Here is a 19,925-nt window from a genome sequence, read left to right as displayed (position 1 = left end):
AATGCTGGCCCAGCCAACATTGCCCATGTCCCACAAGTGACCAATAAAAGAAGTTATTCAGCTTGCTACAATTTGGATTATTTGGATAGATAGTTCTATGTTCTTGAATATTATAGAATTTGTCCATAGTCCTGGGTCTACTCTTCAAGGTTAAAATTTTAAAGTTTATTTATTAATCATAGAACCCTACAGTGCAGAAAGAGGCCCTTTGGCCCATCGAGTCTGTACTGAACACAATCCCACCCAGGCCCTACCCCCATATCCCTACATATTATACCCTCTAACCTACACATCCCTGGACATTAAGGGGCAATTTCTTAGCACAGCCAATCAACCTAACCTGCACATCTTTGGACTGTGGGAGGAAACTGGAGTACCCGGAGGAAACCCACACAGACACGAGGAGAATGTGCAAACTCCACACAGGCAGTGACCCGAGCCGGGAATCGAACCCAGGACCCTGGAGCTGCGAAGCAGCAGTGCTAACCACTGTGCTACCGTGCCGCCCATAATGTCACAAGTAGGCTTACATTAACACTGTCATGAAGTTATTGTGAAAATCCCCTAGTTGCCACACTCTGTTCGGGTACACTGAGGGAGAATTTAGCACGGACAATGTACCTAACCAGCATGTGTTTTGGACTAACCAGGTATTACTAGCTGCTGGATAGAGATGTAAAGCAGACATCAATTAGAATTCTTGGTACTGACACTGATTGTAGATGTGTCGCTGGTGTGTGAGACATAATTCCTGATACACGGGGCTGAATTTTAACTTTGGGCCAACTGGCAGCAGGGAACAGCAGCGGCAAGTCAGGGCTCAGAAAGATCACGGAAGAGGTTTTGCCAGAATCCCATGAACGCAGCCACAGAATCACCATCCCACTTCCAGGTTTCCTAGAATGGGGTGGGCATCATCACAACCTGACCCTTCATGGGATTTAATCTTTAAAACTAAACTGAACTAGAATTAATTTCAATGAGTACAAAGAGTGACACTGGTCAAAATAAGTTCAACTTCCTCAAGACATTATGGTAGGCCTCTGTACAAGTTCAGCCTCAACTGGAGTAACTTTTGTTATTTTTTAAATTGAATTTTACGGCACCTGGGCAATGCTGGCTAGACCAGCATTTATTGCCCCTACTTGCCCATCAGAAGGTGCCTTCTTGAACTGCTGCTGCCCATATGATGTAGATACACCCACAATGCTGTTAGGGAGGGAGTTCCAGGATTTCGACCAAGTGGCAGGGAAGGAACGGCGATATATTTCCAGAATGTGAGAGACTTAAGAACATAAGAAATAGGAGCAGGAGTAGGCCATCTAGCCCTTCGAGCCTGCCCCGCCATTCAATAAGATCATGGCTGATCTGAAGTGGATCAGTTCCACTTTCCCGCTTTCTGCCCATAACCCTTAATTCCCTTGTCTATCAGAAACCTACCTACCCGTGATTTAAATATATTTAGTGAGGTAGCCCTCAATGGGCAGAGAATTCCAGAGATTCACCACCCTTTGAGTGAAGAAGTTCCCCCTCAACTCAGTTCTAAACTGCCCTCCCCACCTTATCTTGAGGCTGTGGCCTCGAGTCCTGCTATCCTTTCTAAGCGGGAAGAATCTCTCTACCTCTACCCTATCCATCCCTTTCATTATCTTTTACGTCTCTATAAGATCCCCCCTCATCCTTCTAAACTCCAACGAGTACAGACCCAGTCTATTCAATCTCTCTTCATAGCCTAACCCTCTCATCTCTGGAGTCTAACCCCCTCATCTCCAGCAAGTATTCCATCACACTCTTAGTAGATGATGAACAGAATGGACAAATTAGGAAAGTTAAAAAGGAATGATAAAATGGCATAATTTAGATAGAGAAGCATTTACACCTACCTCGATCTGTTCTATGATTTAACCACTGCACAGCATTTGTAAGACAGCAGGTATAGGTCTACCTGTGGAGGCAGGCTTGAAACATATTCAAGGGTCTAATAACTCTGCCATTTGTTCTCCTGGCCCCCCGGGCTAGGGTTCAGGGTTGGCTTTGCCAGTGATTCAAACCTTTACACCCCAGACAAATAATAGAAATGAGACAGTTCTGTAGAACCATACAAACTCGAAGCAGCCGCTAAAATCTTGCTGGCATATACTATGGGATCTTATAGAACCACTGATGACACATCCCGCCCATGTGTTTCCAGCTTGGGGGGTGCGTTCAACAGGAAACCCTGTTGACAATGGCGGGACCAGTTGCTAGCACGTGGCTCACCACCTCCCATCGCTATGAAACACATTGTGGAAGGGGGAGGAAAATCCCGCCTGAAGTCAGCAGAGATTTCCCCTGGGAGACTCTCTCTCGCTCCGATGCTGTAGAGTGGTAGAGTTTTGACCATTGACTCTGTTTCTCTCTCCACACACGGTGCTAGGCCTGCTAAGCAGAACTGTCCTGTTCCGCCTGCCACAGGAATAGTAGTTCCTGGGGCAGGAATATGCAAACATCCGTTGCTCTTGGCCAGGATTTTCCAGTCTTACTACTTTAGATTTCCAGCATCACCGCATTTGGCATTGATTCACAGAAGTTAAAACTCTGTCACATCCCAGCTCGCTTCAACTGAGCTCCCCTTACCCCCTGGCTGAATAGGTATTGGAAACGAGAGGCTTTTTTATTCATTCATAGGACATGGGTGTCACTGGTTGGGCCAACATTTATTGCCCATCCCCAGTTGCCTGAGGGCAGTTGAGAGTCAACCACATTGCTTTGGTTCTGGGGTCACATGTAGGCCAGACCAGGTAAGGATGGCAGATTTCCTTCCCTAAAAAACATCAGTGAACCAGATGGATTTTTCTGATAATCAACAACGTTCATCAATAGATTTTTAATTCCAGATTTTTTTGTATTGAATTCAAATTTCATCGTCTGCTGTGGTGGGATTCGAACCCGGGTCCCCAGAACGTGAGCTGAGTTTCTGGGTTAATAGTCCAGTGGTAACACATGAAGCCATCGCCTCCCCGGTGATAGTGAAGACAATGGTGGAGACCATTTTCACTGGGGGTGCAGATGTGGCAAGGGCCAATTCACAAAGAAAGGAAAATGTGGACAAAGTGAGCATCTGATACCTCACAAAGCACAAAATATTTTTCACCTAATTTAGTTCCATCTGACTGGGATGAAAATAGCACTGCAATTTCAGGGTGCGTCGCTCTTGTGTTTTCATGAGGTGTTGGTCAAACGCACAACAAAATATATAAATCATATTTTAATAACATTTTCTGATTAGCGCTTAAGAGAACAATTCTGCAGGGTGTTCAGGCTTAGTGTCTCCTTTCAATGCGAGCGAGCATGCAAATAATGTTCTTTGATGTTTCTGCACTCAGATCAGTGTCTAGTAACAGCTAGATCTGGTTTCAAAATAAAACCTGAGTCACATTTTTGAACTGGGACCTGATTGCCAATCCGATTACAAATAACCGTGGTTGTAAAATCTAATTTTGAACAAAAGATTTAAGCTTGACTGCTATGAAATATAGTCTGTCTTCACTTGAGTGCTCCACTGAGTAAACCCATTGAAGGAGTAAACATGAAGAGAAGCAACATCTGAAGAACTAATTGAATGAGTCAGAAAGTTGATTTTCTTCTCGTTTTGAATATTCTCTCTTCTCCGGATTTAACTCCAAAGGTCAGAAATAATACATTGCCTCTGAAACTATGTGGCCCATTTATTCAGCATCACAATCAATACCAGTAGTTTTTTTTAGAAAATGACGTTTACTGAGATTATATAAAGAGAAGTATGAACCCAAATTAGTTGAATGTTCTGTTTGAATAAGTGTCGTACACTTACCCTCAGGAATGCATCGAGTGAGCCATTCTCCATGTAGTCCGTAACGATCATCACTGGTTTACCTGCAAATGAGATAGAGTCATAGGGGTTTATAACATGGAAACAGACCCTTCGGCCCAACTTGTCCATGCCGTTCAGCTTTTACCATCAACTTAGTCCCATTTGCCTGCATTTGGCCCACATCCCTCTCTATCCATAGAACATTCCAGAGCAGTACAGGCCCTTTGGCCCTCGATGTTGCGCCGACCAATGCAACCAATCTAATGACCCTCTAACCTGAACTATTCCAATGTTATCCATATGCCTATCCACTGACCATTTGAACACCCTTAAAGTTGGCGAGTCCACAACTGCAGCAGGCAGGGCATTCCACGCCCTTACTACCCTCTGAGTAAAGAACCTACCTCTGACATCCGTCCTATAATTACCACCCCTCAATTTAAAGCTATGTCCCCTCGTGTTAGCCATCACCATCCGAGGAAAAAGGCTCTCACTGTCCACCCTATCCAATCCTTTGATCATCTTGTATGCCTCAATTAGGTCACCTCGTAACCTTCTTCTCGCTAATGAAAATAACCTCAAGTCCCTCAGCCTTTCCTCATAAGACCTTCCCACCATACCAGGCAACATCCTGGTAAACCTCCTCTGCACCCTTTCCAATGCCTCAACATCTTTCTTATAATGCGGCGACCAGAACTGTATGCAATACTCCATCTTACCTCTTTAACTGTCCAAATGCTTTTTAAAAGACAAAATTGTGCCCACCTCTATAATGACCTCGAGCAGCTCATTCCAGACACTCACTACCTTCTGATTGAAAAAAATTGCCTCTCTGGACACTTTCAGATCTCTCCACTCTCACCTAAACCTTTGCCCTCTTATTTTAGACTCCTCTACCTCTGGGAAAGGATTTGACTTTCTACCTTGTCTATGCCCTTCATTATTTTATAGACCTCTATAAGATCACGCCTCTACGCTCCAGGGAAAAAAAGTCCCAGTCTATTCAGCCTCTCCTTATAACTCAAGCCATCAAAGTCCCGGTAGCATCCTAGTAAATCTTTTCTGCACTCTTTTCTAGTTTAATAATATCCTTTCTATAATAGGGTGACCAGAGCTGTACACAGTATTCCAAGTGTGGCCTTACCAATGTCTTATACAACTTCAGCAAGACGTCCCAACTCCTGTATTCAATGTTCTGACCAATGAAACCAAGCATGCCAAATGCCTTCTTCACCACCCTGTTCACCTGTGAATTCACTTTCAAAAAGCTATGAACCTGTGCCCCTCAATCTCTTTGTTCTATAACTCTCCCCAACCCCCTACAACTAACTGAATAAGTCCTGCCTAAGTTCAATCTATCAAAATGCATCACCTTGCATTTATCTAAATTAAACTCCATCTGCCATTCATCAGCCCACTGGCCCAATTGATCAAGATCCCATTGCAATCCAAGATAATATTCTTCACTGTTCACTTTGCCACCAATCTTGGTGTCATCTGCAAACTTACTAATAACGCCTCCGAAATTTTCATCTAAATCATTAATATAAATGACAATAACAGTGAACCCAGCACCAATCCCTGAGGCACACTGCTGGTCACAGGCCTCCAGTTTGAAAAAACAACTCTCTATAACCATCTTATGTCATCAAGCCAATTTTGTATCCAATTGGGTACCTCACCCTGGATCCCGTGAGCTTAAACCTTATGCAACAACCTACCATGTGGTACCTTGTCAAAGACCTTGCTAAAGTCCATGTAGACAACTTTGACTGTACTGCCCTCATCTACCTTCTTGGTTAACCCTTCAAAAAACTCAATCAAATTCTGGTTGCGAAGTATTGAAATGTCTCAGATCTGTAGCCCAGGCTGGGTTGAACACAGAAGGATTCTCTGATCAATGGCGATCTATCACATAGGGTAAACAGGAAATGAGAACATGGGACACCACAGCTTCAAAATGTGTTGGCTCTGATTGTCACAACTGTTTTATTTTTCCCACACTGCGCTCCCTGAGTGTGATTATTCAGCTTGGCTGCTTCATCGCTCTATTGTTTACACTCCTTTAACATGTGTAGGAGAGCCTCAGGTCTACATCGTGTCCAGACTGATGTCCAGCACTCCCAAACTCATCAAGCCTTCCTTTCTGAAACTCCCTGATATTGTTTGGTGGGTCTTAATGAAGTCTTTGTGGTCTTAAGTAGGTTAATCTAGGTTAAGTAGGTGATCTTGGGATTGAGGGCCGAAGGGCCTGTACTGTGCTGTAATGTTCTATGTTCTATAAATGCGTGTATTTATTAACTGCAAGAACTATGTGCATATATACACTGGCACAGTAGTTAGCACTGCTGCCTCACAGCACCGAGGATCGAGGTTTGATTCCCAGCTTTGGTCCCTATCTGTGTGGAGTTTGCACGTTCTCCCCTTGTCTGTGTGGGTTTCCTCTGGACGCTCTAGTTTCCTCTCACAGTCTGAAAGACGTGCTGGTTAGGTGCATTGGCCGTGCTAAATTCTCCCTCAGTGTACCCGAATAGGCGCTGAAGTGTGGCGACTAGGGGATTTTCACAGTAACTTCATTGCAGTGTTAATGTAAGCCTACTTGTGACACTGATAATTACATTGATGTACAGCGAAGGATTCAAGCTAGGAGCTGTCTCCGTGCTTGCTTCTACACACAGCCCTGTCCAACACTACTCTAACCCGGAGATGTGGATCACATGTTCTCCTTCGTCACTGTGTGGGCAGTACTCTATGCAGTCCCATTTTAACCCTATATGTGCCAAACCCATACATTAAACTTGCCTCTTTCTGTCTCTCCCTCTGAACTTTCCTCTTTCGTTCCTTTCTCCAATCTCCAATGTGTGGGCATTGGATTCCTCTCTCCTGCTAATCATTTTAGCTCTCTTTAAACCACCTTGTAGCTCAAAGATCTGGCTCAGCTGAATAAATTAAGCAGCAGTCCACCACATCCCTCCTCACCTTCTCCACTCCCGAAGACTTATCGAACTCAAATCTATCTTTTGGGATTTCCCTTCTTGTGTAATCACCTCCCTTGGTGAACTTCTGCCAAATGATCATGGGAACCGGAGGAGGCCAGTTAGCCCCTTATAACCATTCTGTTACGAATCAGATCCTTTCTGAACTGTGAGTTCACTCGATAACTACCTCTTCCCCTACCCTTCAACATTTTTGAATGACAAATGCACAGTGGTTAGCACTGTTGGCTCACAGCACCAGGGACTCAGGTTCAATTCCGGCCTTGGGTACCCATCTGTGTGGAGTTCTGCTTTCTCCCTGTGTTTGTATGGGTTTCCTCCGGGTGCTCTGGTTTCCTCCCACAGTCCAAAAACGTGTCGGTTAGGGGGATTAATAGGGTAAATGCACGTGCTTATGGGGAAAGGGTGAGGAGCTTGGGTAAGATCTAGAGGGCACAGCCTCAAGATAAGGAGGGGGCAGTTTAGATTGGAGTTGAGGAGGAACTTCTTCACTCAAAGGGTGGTGAATCTCTGGAATTCTCTGCCCATTGAAGTGGTGGAGGCTACCTCGCTGAATATATTTAAGTCACGGGTAGATAGGTTTCTGATAGACAAGGGGATTAAGGGTTATGGGGAGAAAGCGGGAAAGTGGAACTGATCCACTTCCGATCAGCCATGACCTTATTGAATGGCGGGGCAGGCTCGAAGGGCTAGATGGCCTACTCCTGCTCCTATTTCTTATGTTAAGATGGTGAGTCAGTTCAGACCTGATGGGCTGAATGGTCTCATTCTACACTGTAGGGATTCTGCGAACAATCTCAGCTTGAAAATTAACAACGGAACTAGCTTTCTCCCACTCATCGAGGAGAATATAGGCTGCTCAGCACTGACCATTATTCGGGGATGTACAGGCTGCCTAGATTTATTATGAGCTTCAAATAACTGGAAATAAACTGCAGGGAGAGTCCACCCGCTCATGTGATTGAGAGGTACGGGATATGAGCAGAATGGTAACACGTGGAAAGGAATACATATACCCACAACCGTCAGCTTTCCTGAGTGGCGTTTGAAATGCGTTTGGAGAGAAATGCTAGAAAAATAGAGGCAGGTTGTCATATGGACAAAAATTTATTGGTATTTCGTGCAAGAAAGAGGTGTGAGTGATTAATCGGCTGCTGCCTTTGTGAGGTTGTGTTGAGGGGAGTATCGAACAGAGATTGCTTTATTTAGTCGTCCTAGTTGTAAAGGGTACTGCCAACAACAGACATTGTAATAAAATCTACTCTACATCTCACAGTGTCTGCAGGGACCAGCTCCGATTCCTGATGGGAAGCTTTGCTCACCAAGCAGGTTCTGAGCGTTCCGGATGTGTGCGCTACGCGTGGTTTCTTCATTCTTCTTTTTAAGTCTCGAAAAGCCAAAAAGCACCCAGCTAATTTATGATCTGCGTCACCACTCGGTGAGGAAGCCATTAAGATTTGGGTTTCTCTGATTTCACCCGCAGCAGGGATTCTCCAGCCTCGCCTGCGGCTGGCAATCTCCGGTCCCGCTGCTGGGATTTGACTGAGATTTTCCAGACCCGCTGCTGTGAACGGCAATTTGGCTGAGTGTCAAATTCTCCGTTCTCGCCGGCAGCAACAACGAGCGGTAAGGCATCGGAGAATTCCGGCCTAGATCACAAAAAACCAAAAACTGCCCCTTGAGGGGGGCAAAACGGAGCAAAATGAATTGGTGCTAAATTTATTTCAGAAGGCAGTGTAGAAACTTAGAAGATAGGAGCAAGAGAAGACATTCGGCCATTCGAGTCCGCTCCATCATTCAACTTCATCATGGCTGATCCTCTATCCCAACACCACACTCCCACATTCTCCCCTCACCCCTTGACAACTTTACAGTGTAGCACCTCGCTCGCCACGGAATCGGAGCAGCGAGGGGCAGACAATGGAAATGTCCATTGACCTCAGGAGGGAATTTCCGATCTCGCTCAGTCGAGGTCATGAAGTCCCAGTCTGGAAATCTATCTACTTCCTTCTTAGCGACGTTCCGTGACTTGGCCTCCACAGCCCTCTGGGGTAGAGAATTCCACAGGTTCACCACCCTCTGAGTGAAGAAATGTCTCCTCATCTCAGTCCTAAATGTCTTCCCCTATATCCTGAGACTGTGACCTCTCGTTCTAGATTCACCCAACCAGGGGAAATAACATCCCTACATCTAGCCTGTCCAGTTCTGTACATCAGAACTATATCTATTTCAATCAGATCCCCTCTCATCCTTTTTAATTCCACTGAATAGAGGCCAGGTCGACCCAATCTCTTCTTATACAACAATGTAATATTTGGATCACAGAAGAGGCCATTTGGGCTACAAAGCTTTGATAGCTCTTTGAAAGAGTTTTCCAATTAGCCTCACTCTCCCACTTTTTTTCTCCCTATCCTGTCATTTTTTGTACATCAATTGCCTTTAGAAAGTTATTCTTGAGTCTGATTCCAACACCCTTTCAGGCAGTGTGTTCCAGATTCTAACAACTCAGAGTAAAATGAAATTCCAAATTCTGGTTCTTTTGCCAATTATCTTAATAATTAATTAGGAGTCATGTTGTTTAATATTTAACCATTCCAAAACTGTTCTAAGTCAGATTATCTAATGCAAGGTTTATTCATTAATGCCATCAGTAGCAATCATGAGATTGTCAGAAGTCCAACAAAACTACTGGTTAGCACTGCTGCCTCACAGTACCGGGGTCTCAGGTTCAATTCTGGCTTCGGGTCACTGGCTGTACGGAGTTTGCACATTCTCTCCGTGTCAGTGTGGGTTTCCTCCAGGTGCTCCAGTTTCCTCCCACACTCTGAAGGTGTGCGGGTTAGGTTGATTGGGCATGCTAACTTGACCCTAGTGTCAGGGGATTAGCAGGGAAAGTATTGGGAGTTACGGGAATAGGGCCTGGATGGGATTGTGGTTGGCACAGACTCGATGGACCAAATGGCCTCCTTCTGTATTGTAGGGATTCTGTCATAAGTAGGATTGATTGAAGAAAACACATTAAGAAGATTTCCTTTGTTGATATCACCAAGCGCAGTTTATTGACCTATAGATTTGAGCTCAGGACAATAACCAAATGAGTGAAGAGTCAGTCATTGAAAGAAAGAATTCTGGGGTTTATACACTTCCAAGCCTCTATTTAAAGAGGGCCTGGGTAGGGTTGTGATTGATGTAGGCTCAATGGACTGAATGGCCTCCTTCTGCACTGCAGGAGTTCTATTCTATACTAAGAAGACTCTAAGTAATAATAATAATAAGAATGTTTCTTGAGTAAATATCAAGCTTCACGTGCATTTGGTAAGGTTCACCATGGTAGGCTTCTGCAGAAAATGCAGATGTATGGGATTGAGGGTAATCTAGGAAATTGGATCAGGAATTGACTAGCAGATAGGAGACAGAGGGTGGTGGTTGATGGTAAATATTTGTCATGGAGTTCGGTTACGAGTGGTGTGCCTCAGGGATCTGTTTTGGGGCCACTGCTGTTTGTAATTTTTATTAATGATCTGGATGAGGGTATAGTTGGGTGGATTAGTAAATTTGCTGATGACACTAAAGTCGGAGGTGTGGTAGATTGTGAGGAAGGGTGTCATAGTTTGCAGGAAGACTTGGACAGGTTGTAGAGCTGGGCCGAGAGGTGGCGGATGGAGTTTAATGCGGAGAAGTGTGAGTAATTCACTTTGGTAGGAATAACAGATGTGTTGAGTGTAGGGCTAACGGGAGGGCTTTGAATAGTGTGGATGAACAGAGGGATCTAGGTGTATGTGTACATAGATCCCTGAAAGTTGGGAATCAAGTAGATAAGGTTGTTAAGAAGGCATACAGTGTCTTGGCGTTTATTGGTAGGGGGATTGAATTTAGGAGTCGCAGCGTCATGTTGCAACTGTACACAACTCTGGTGTGGCCGCACTTGGAGTACTGTGTGCAGTTCTGGTCCCCACATTACAGGAAGGATGTGGAGGCTTTGGAGAGGGTGCAGAGGAGGTTTACCAGGATGTTGCCTGGTATGGAGGGGAGGTCCTATGAGGAGAGACTGAGGGATTTGGGGTTGTTTTCGCTGGAAAGAAGGCGGCTAAGAGGGGATCTTATTGAAACATATAAGATGATTAGAGGTTTAGATAGGGTGGACAATGATAGCCTTTTTCCTCGGATGGAGAAAGCTAGCACGAGGGGGCATGGCTTTAAATTAAGGGGTGGTAGTTATAGGATGGATGTCAGGGGTAGATTCTTTACCCAGAGGGTGGTGAGGGATTGGAATGCCCTGCCTGCTGCGGTTGTAAATGCGCCTAGTTTGGGGGCGTTTAAGAGATCCGTGGATAGGTTTATGGACGAAAAGGGATTGGTTTAGGTTAGAGGGTCATTGTTTTTTAACTGGTCGGCGCAACATCGTGGGCCGAAGGGCCTGTTCTGCGCTGTAATGTTCTATGTTCACGTTAAGGGCCAGAGTTTTCTCGGAGAACTTTGCCACTGAAGCAGATCTGAGGAAAAACATCCATCACCCGCGCCCAAAGTATTTTTCTGTAAGCTGCATGCATTCATAAATCGAGTATAGTTCACAAAACTATTGCCATTTCTAGTACTTACTTCTGGTGACAACGCCTTCAAGGCGGATAATGTTAGGATGGTCAAATTGCCCCATGATGCTGGCCTCACTCAAAAAGTCTCGCCTCTGTTTCTCGGTGTATCCCGATTTGAGTGTTTTTAAAGCCACGGGGATCTCTCGCTTTGCCGGCAGCTTCAGGCGGCCGTAGCACACCTCACCAAATTCACCTGCACAACAAACAAAGCAGTATGAACAACGGTGAGAGAACTGGGCATCCTGGGCATCAGTGTTAACTGGCTGGTATCACATTGACAGTCCACACTAAAGTTGATGGAATTGACTATTCGACGCCAAATACGATAATGCCCTCTGTCTACCATCTATTTATTTTACTCACTAATGCCCTGGGTGCAAATACGGGTGGCCAATAGACACTGCCTTTTCAATTTCGCCTGTGTCCCAATAGATTCACGCATAAAACTTCAAAGGATCTCTGTTGCTGAACCAAAATAAATCCTCACCTGAACCAATAACCTTTTCAATCTTTATTCTTGACGCCTCTATTTCTCTGGCAAACTCACGGACGGCTTGGCCTGGGTCCTCGTAGGTGTGAGGGTCAACGTAAATCTTTGGGTCAGGGAATCTGACTGCACGAACAAAGAGATAATTCAGTATTTTAAGCATTGGAATATACACATTGGAAAATGCTGGCTGGAATAATCCAGGAATGTTAGTGGGAAATTTGCTTTGAGATTCAGGCTTCAAAAACGAATGAATAAGGTATCTCTGATATTAACTCTGGAGACGACATAAGAACATAAGAAATAGGAGCAGGAGTAGGCCATCTAGCCCTTTGAGCCTTCCCCGCCATTCAATAAGATCATGGCTGATCTGAAGTGCATCAGTTCCACTTTCCCGCTCTCTCCCCATAACCCTTAATTCCCTTGTCTATCAGAAATCTATCTACCCGTGACTTAAATATATTTAGCGAGGCAGCCTCCACCACTTCAACAGGCAGAACATTCCAGAGATTCACCACCCTTTGAGTGAAGAAGTTCCTCCTCAACTCCGTTCTAAACTGCTCCCCCCTTATCTTGAGGCTGCGCCCTCTAGTCCTGCTGTCCTTTCTAAGCGGGAAGAATCTCTCTACCTCTACCCTATCCATCCCCTTCATTATCTTATACGTCTCTATAAGATCCCCCCCTCATCCTTCTAAACTCCAACGAGTACAGACCCAGTCTATTTAGTCTCTCTTCATAGTCCAATCCCCTCATCTCCGGAGTCCAATCCCCTCATCTCCAATCCCCTCATTTTCCTCATTTGTCCATTGAGACAAATCTCAATGGATTAGATGAACCATCCAACTCCAGCCAGCTCTTGCAATAAAGGCTAACATACCATTAGCCTTCTCACAGTGCTGCTACAGAGGTATTACAAAAAGAACAAAGAACACCACAACACAGGAAACAGGCCCTTTGGCCCTACAAGCCCGCGCCGCCCATTTTAACACTCAGTGAGTGCCTCATTCCAATCCTTCTTCTACCCACGACTTTTGTCTACGCCTCTTGGACACCACAATAAAGGGGAGCAAATTTAGAGAATTATATGCGCACCAGATTAAGGGAGGTCTATTTTTGGGACAATTTGTCAACACCAATCAGCCTCAAAGCACGTTTTTGGGGTGTGGGAGGAAACCGGAGCACCCGGAGAAAACCCACGCAAGCACGGGGAGAATGCGCAAACTCCCACAGACACCGACCCAAGTCGGAGATCCGACCTGGATCCCTGTAACTGCACAGCAAACAGTGATAGTCACTGAGCTGTCGTGTTGCCCGTCAGTCGGTCCAGTTTATGCCGGATAAGAGTAAATTCAACAATCTTCGCTCTGAATCCTGATCTGTTCAGAGAGACCTTACAGCACAGCTCAGCACTGCAAATGCAGGAACACAGGACATGAAGCCATTCAAACCTGCTCTGCTGATTAATTCACTTTTCCTGCATTATCCCCATATCCCTTTGTATCATTTAGAAACCTGCTAATCTTTACTTTAAACATATTCAATGACTGAGCTTCCACAGCTCTCTGGGGTCGAGAATTCCAAAGATTCACAACGTTCTGAGTAAAAAGATTCTCTGCACCTCTGCCCTAAGTGGCTTCCCCCTTGTTGTGCCCCTGAGTTGTAGACTCCCCAACCAGGGGAAACTTCTTTCCTGCGTCCACCCTGTTGATTCCTTTAAGTATTTTGTAGGCTTCAGTGAAATCATTTTTCCTTCTTTGATGCTCCAGAGAATACACACCCAATTTAGAATCATAAAACCCTACAGTGTAGAAAGAGGCCCTTCGAGTCTGCACCGAACACAATCCCACCCAGGCCCTACCCCCATATCCCTCTAACCTACACATCCCTGGGCACTAAGGGGCAATTTCTTAGCATGGCCAATCAACCTAACCCACACATCTTTGGACTGTGGGAGGAAACCGGAGTACCCGGAGGAAACCCACGCAGACACGAGGAGAATGTGCAAACTCCACACAGACAGTGACCCGAGCCGGGAATCGAACCCAGGACCCTGGAGCTGTGAAGCAGCAGTGCTAACCACTGTGCTACTGTGCTAACCACTGTGCTACTGTGCCACCCAAATTTGTCCAATCTCTCTTCATAGGACATCCCCGGAACAAGGTTGGTGAACCTGCTTTGCACTTCTTCGATGGTAAAACCATTCCTCCTGAGATAAGGGGACTGAATCTACAGTACTCCAGATGTGATTGAACCAAGGTTCTATACAATTGAAGAAAGATTTGCTATTCCTGTGAAAGCTAACATTCCATTGGGCCTCCTAATAACTTGCTCCCCCTACATGCTAGCTTCAGTGACTTATTGACAAGGACACCCAGGTCCCTTTGTACATCTACACTTTCAGATTTCTTACCATTTAAGAAATATACCACACATAGTTTGTCCTACTAAAATCAATGACCTCACATTTTTCCACATTATATTCCATTCGGCATGTTCTTACCCACTCACTAAGCCTGTCCCAATCCTCTTGAAGCCACTTTGCAACTTCATAAGAACATAAGAACATAAGAAATAGGAGCAGGAGTAGGCCATCTAGCCCCTCAAGCCTGCCCCGCCATTCAATAAGATCATGGCTGATTCCTCACAACACACAACCCCAACTAACTTTGTGTCATCCACAAACTTGGAAATATTACATTTTGTGCCCACATCCAACTCATTGATACATATTGTGAGCTGCTGAGGTGAATCTACTGATTGTACTGATCCTTGCAGTGCCTCTCCAGCCACAGTCTGCCAAAGTGAGAATGACTTATTTATTCCTAGACTCTGTTTCTTGCCTGTTAGAAGTCTGACAACACCAGGTTTAAGTCCAACCAATTTATTTGGTAATAAAGTCACAAGCTTTCGAGGTTTGCCCCTTCATCAGGAGTATGGAGAGTTCTGGCCTCAGACAGAGCATATAACAGCACAGACAGTTTATAGATTACTGATCAGAATGCACGTTTTTACAACAAACCTGCTATTCAAGTCTTAAAGATGCTGACAATGTGAGTGGAAAGAGCATTAACACAGGTTAAAGAGATGTGTATTGTCTCCAGACAAGACAGTAAGTGAGGTTTTGAAAACCCAGGCAAGTCACGGGGGTTACAGATAGTGCGACATGAACCCAAGATCCCTGTCAAGACCATCCTCGTGTGTGCGGAACTTGGCTATCAGTGTAAAGACTGATTCCTGGGGGCAAAGGATTGTTGAGATATTGACTTAAAACGATAAAGGGAGTAGCAAAGCAGAGAGAGTTAGGCAAACAAATCTTTAAAACTTAATAAATTCTGACATTTTGTCAGCACCAAATCTTGGTTAAGACTTTAAGATGAATTTTATTAGGAAGTTCTTAACCTCAAATGAGGGAATTTGTGATTTAAGCTTTGCAAAGCTTGTTAAGGGTGCTTGCTGTCTCCCGAGGCTTAAATCTGGGTCTTATTACCACAGTCAATAAAATATCCATTTGATACTGAATCTAAAAGATACATTAGGATATAAGTTTGGCTTCTGTGTCAAACGCAGGAATTTTCCTGATGAGCCCGCCACGGCAATCGTAGCAGGCGAGATACGGACCGTTGCAAAGGGCCGTTGACCTTGGGGTGGGGGATTTTCTGACCTTGGGGCGAGCGAGGCAGGAAAATCCCACCCGTCGGGTGCCAGACGGTGAGGTACCGCAACGTTAGCCCTCTTTGGCGAAGGATGAGAGGCGACCTGATAGAGGTGTGTAAGATGTTAAGAGGTCAGCGCATTGTTAAGATGTCGGCGCGGGTTCGTTGGGCCGAAGGGCCTGTTTCCCGTGCTGTGTTGTTCTTTGAGATGTCAGGGGTAAGTTTTTCACTCAGAGGATGGCGGGTGCCTGGAATGGGCTGCCATCAACAGTGGTGGAGGCGGATTCGATAGGGTCTTATAAGAGATTTTTAGATAAGTACATGGAACTTAGTAAAATAGAGGGTTGTAGGTAAGCCTAGTAATCTCTAAGTAGGGACATGTTCAGCACAACTTTGTGGGCCGAAGGGCCTGTATTGTGCTGTAGTTTGTTTCTATGTTCTTTGGGACAGTTCCAGCCTCTCAGTTAACTACTCTCAACCGCAAGTAAGGAAACTGAGATCCTAAAAATGTTATAATTGTTGTAAAAAATTGATCTCTCTCTCTCAAGGAAAAGAAAAGAGTCAACTGAGATTATTACCGACATTTTTAATAAATTAAAGCCAGATCAGAATTTTAGAAATATAGAAAATAGGCCATTTGGCCCTTCGAGCCTGCTCCGCCATTCATTCTCCACACGCCCACCATTCATCCATATCCTTTGTCATTAGAGTTAGGACGTAGAACACTACAGCACAAACAGACCCTTCGGCCCACAAGTTGCACCGATCATATCCCTACCTACCAGGCCTATCTATAACCCCCAATCCCATCAAATCCCATCTACTCATCCAGAAGTCTCTTAAAGGACCCCAGCGAATTCGCCTCTACCACCACTGACGGCAGCCGATTCCACTCACCCATCACCCTCTGAGTGAAAAATGTACCCCTGACGTCTCCTCTCTGTCTGAATATCTCTTATTCTCTGAATAAGTTTTTTATAGCTTGCATTTATATCAAGAGAATATTATTAGAATAGGGTATTATTCGAGTGTGGCTAAGAGTTCCTCAGAAGTATATGCCACCCCACCAAACTAAGTGAATAAAATAAAACGTAACTGTTGGATAATCCACGCAAATGATGGGAGGCTGGGTGAATCGAGGGTTTCCTCTTGAGGCTTTCTGGCCTTTTCCCTCTGGGTTGCTAATGCCCTGCACAGCCTGGTGAACACAGCTGGGCTGGAGAAGGTGATGCGAGCGTGCTGGACTGGAGTTTAAATAGGGCGCTGGGGCCTTCAACCTTGCCGGCTGAGGACAGGCGGATAAATCAGCTGGCGGCACACGAGAAGATTTATGGGGAGGGGCAGGGGGGTGCTGTGCATATTTTATAAGTGCAGAATCTGGAGTGGGATCCTGCCATTCTGGTCAGCGGGGTAGGTGTCACCCACCACAACACTCAACCTCAAACATGGAGAATTCCACCCATGGTGTGGAGTGTTTGATTTCTCATCATAGAATCCCTACAGTGTAGAAGGAGGCCATTCAGCCCATCGAGTCTGTATCGGCCACAATCCCACCCAGGCCCTATCCCCTTAATCCGACATATTTACCCTTCTAATCCCCCTGAAACTAAGGGGCAATCCAGCATGGATAACCCACCCAACCTGCACATCTCTGGGCCGCAGGAGGAAACCGGAGCAGCCGGAGGAAACCCACGCAGACACGGGAAGAACATGCAAACTCCATGCAGACAGTGACCCAAACCGGGAATCGAACCGGGGTCTCTGGCGCTGTGAGGCAACTTTATAGGACCCTTGTCAGACCCCACTTGGAGTGCTGTGCGCAGTTCTAGTTGCCTCACTACAGGAAGGATGTGGAAGCTATTGAGAGGGTGCAGAGGAGATTTACAAGGATGTTGCCTGGATTGGGAGGCATGCCTTATGAAGATAGGTTGAGGGAGCTGGGACTCTTCTCCCTGGAGAGACGAAGGTTGAGAGGCGACCTGACAGAGGTTTATAAAATGTTGAGAGGTATAGACAGGGTGGATTCTCGGAGGCTATTTCCCAGGGCTGAAATGGTCGCTACGAGAGGACACAGGTTTAAGGTGCTGGGGAGCAAGTACAGAGGAGATGTTAGGGGTAAGTTTTTAAGTGGTGAGTGAGTGGAATCGGCTGCTGTCGGTGGTGGTGGAGGCGAACTCGCTGGGGTCTTTTAAGAGACTTCTGGATGAGTACATGGGATTTAATGGGATTGAGAGTTATAGATAGGCCTGGTAGGTATGGATATGACTGGCGCAACTTGTGGGCTGAAGGGCCTGTTTGTGCTGTAGTGTTCTATGGGGAAATTGCAGGAAAATGGCATCAAAGGAGAAGATTAGCTATAATTTGGTTGAAATACAGAATAGGCTCAAGAGGCCAGAATGACCACCTCCTGCTCTTATTTCCCATGCCCCCTGCTTTCCGGCCCATTGTCTGGGCACCTCTGCCACCTTTGAATTCAGCTCAGATTATGGAGAGGTTCATCATTATAACTGTGGGTTCTCAGGTACAGGGGAAGCTGACACACTGGGCAAGTGCAGCAGGGCTTCCAACACTGGTGGAACTCGAGGGGCAGCTAGAGGGGAGTGGTAAATAGAAACCCATAAAATACACAACTATTTAAGAACCACCACTGGATTCCAGTCAGGTGGAGATAGAGTTAAATCCAATTCTGTCTTAATTTGTCATCAACATGTGTTTTCATTCAGGATTCATCAGACACTTAAAAAAGACAGGAAATATTGGCCGATTTTAATCCTCTGTCAAGATTACTGAACCTGATTACTGATAATTACATCATCCCCGCTGCCAAATTTCATAGAATCCATACAGTGCAAAAGGAGGCTCTTCGGTCTATCCAGACTGCACCGATAACAAATGGATACAAAATTGGCTTGATGACAAAAGCCAGAGGGTGGTTGTAGAGGGTTGTTTTTCAAACTGGAGGCCTGTGACCAGCGATGTGCCTCAGGGATCAGTGCTGGGCCCACTATTATTTGTCACTTATATTAATGACTTGTTAGAGAATAAAGGAGGCATGGTTAGTAAGTTTGACACTAAGATTGGTGGCATAGTGGACAATGAGGAAGGTTATCTTGGATTGCAATGGGATCTTGATCAATTGGGCCAGTGGGCTGACGAATGGCAGATGGAGTTTAATTTAGATAAATGCGAGGTGATGCATTTTGATAGATTGAACCAGGACAGGACTTACTCAGTCAATGGTAAGCATTGGGGATAGTTACAGAACAAAGAGATCTAGGGGTACAGGTTCATAGGTCCTTGAAAGTGGAATAACAGCTGGATAGAGTAGTGAAGAAGGCATTCAGCATGCTTGGTTTCATTGGTCAGAACATGGGATACAAGAGTTGGGACATCTTGCTGAAGTTGTACAAGACATTGGTAAGACCACACTTGGAATACTGTGTACAGTTCTGGTCACCCTATTATAGAAAGGATATTATTAAACTAGAAAGAGTGCAGAGAAAATTTACTAGGATGCTACCAGGACTTGATGGTTTGAGTTATAAGAAGAGGTTGGATAGGCTGGGACTTTTTTCTCTGGAGCGTAGGAGGCTGAGGGGTGATCTTATAGAGATCTATAAAATAATGAGGGGCACAGACCAGCTAGATAGTCAATATCTTTTCCCAAAGGTAGGGGAGTATAAAACTAGAGGACATAGGTTTAAGGTGAGAGGGGAGAAATACAAAAGGTACAGAAGGGCAATTTTTTCACACATACGATGGTGAGTGTCTGGAACAAGCTGTCAGAGGTAGTAATAGAGACAGGTAAAATTTCATCTTTTAAAAAGCATTTAGAAGTTACATAGGTACGGTGGGTATAGAGGGCTATGGGGCCAAATGCGAGCAATTGGGATTAGCTTCAGGGTTTTAAATAAAAGGGTGGCATGGACAAATTGGGCTGAAGGGCCTGTTTCCATGCTGTAAACCTCTCTGACTCTGTGATAATTATCTCACCCAAAACTCATCCCCACAATCCCAAATATTAACCCCGATAATCCCTCTAATTTACGCATCCCAGGACACTAAGGGGCAATGCAGCATGGCCAATCCACCTAACCCACACATCTTTGGACTATGGGAAGGAAACCGGAGTACCTGGAGGAAACACACAGGGGACAGCATGCAAGCTCCACACAGACAGTTACCCAAGCCGGGAATCGAACCCGTGTCCCTGGAGCTGTGAGGCAGCAGTGCTGACCACTGTGCCACCGTGTCGCCCAAGAGGTGAGACCAGCTAGCTTATCACATCAGGGGCCTTGGAACTTCCTGAGTTGCATTGTTGAGCATTGAGTTTGTCACAGTGTTTTATCTGTTTAATCTTTCTAT

At 45.3% G+C, this 19,925-nt stretch overlaps 1 protein-coding gene across 1 annotated transcript in view; it reads right to left on the bottom strand.

The window, feature by feature from the left end:
* epha8 (eph receptor A8) overlaps positions 1 to 19,925 on the bottom strand; it is a 570,939-nt gene that overhangs the window by 105,569 nt on the left and 445,445 nt on the right. The window contains exons 10-12 of the mRNA XM_080181519.1: positions 11,908 to 12,033; positions 11,428 to 11,613; positions 3,833 to 3,894 (exon numbers count right to left, since the gene is read on the bottom strand). Coding sequence (XP_080037645.1) covers positions 3,833 to 3,894; positions 11,428 to 11,613; positions 11,908 to 12,033 — 374 coding nt within the window. The remainder of the gene's footprint in view (positions 1 to 3,832; positions 3,895 to 11,427; positions 11,614 to 11,907; positions 12,034 to 19,925) is intronic.

Source organism: Carcharhinus amblyrhynchos, unplaced genomic scaffold, assembly GCF_965287045.1.
Source record: "Carcharhinus amblyrhynchos unplaced genomic scaffold, sCarAmb.v2.hapA scaffold_41, whole genome shotgun sequence".
In the NCBI taxonomy this organism is placed as follows: domain Eukaryota; kingdom Metazoa; phylum Chordata; class Chondrichthyes; order Carcharhiniformes; family Carcharhinidae; genus Carcharhinus; species Carcharhinus amblyrhynchos.
This window is presented reverse-complemented; position numbering and strand designations above follow the sequence as displayed.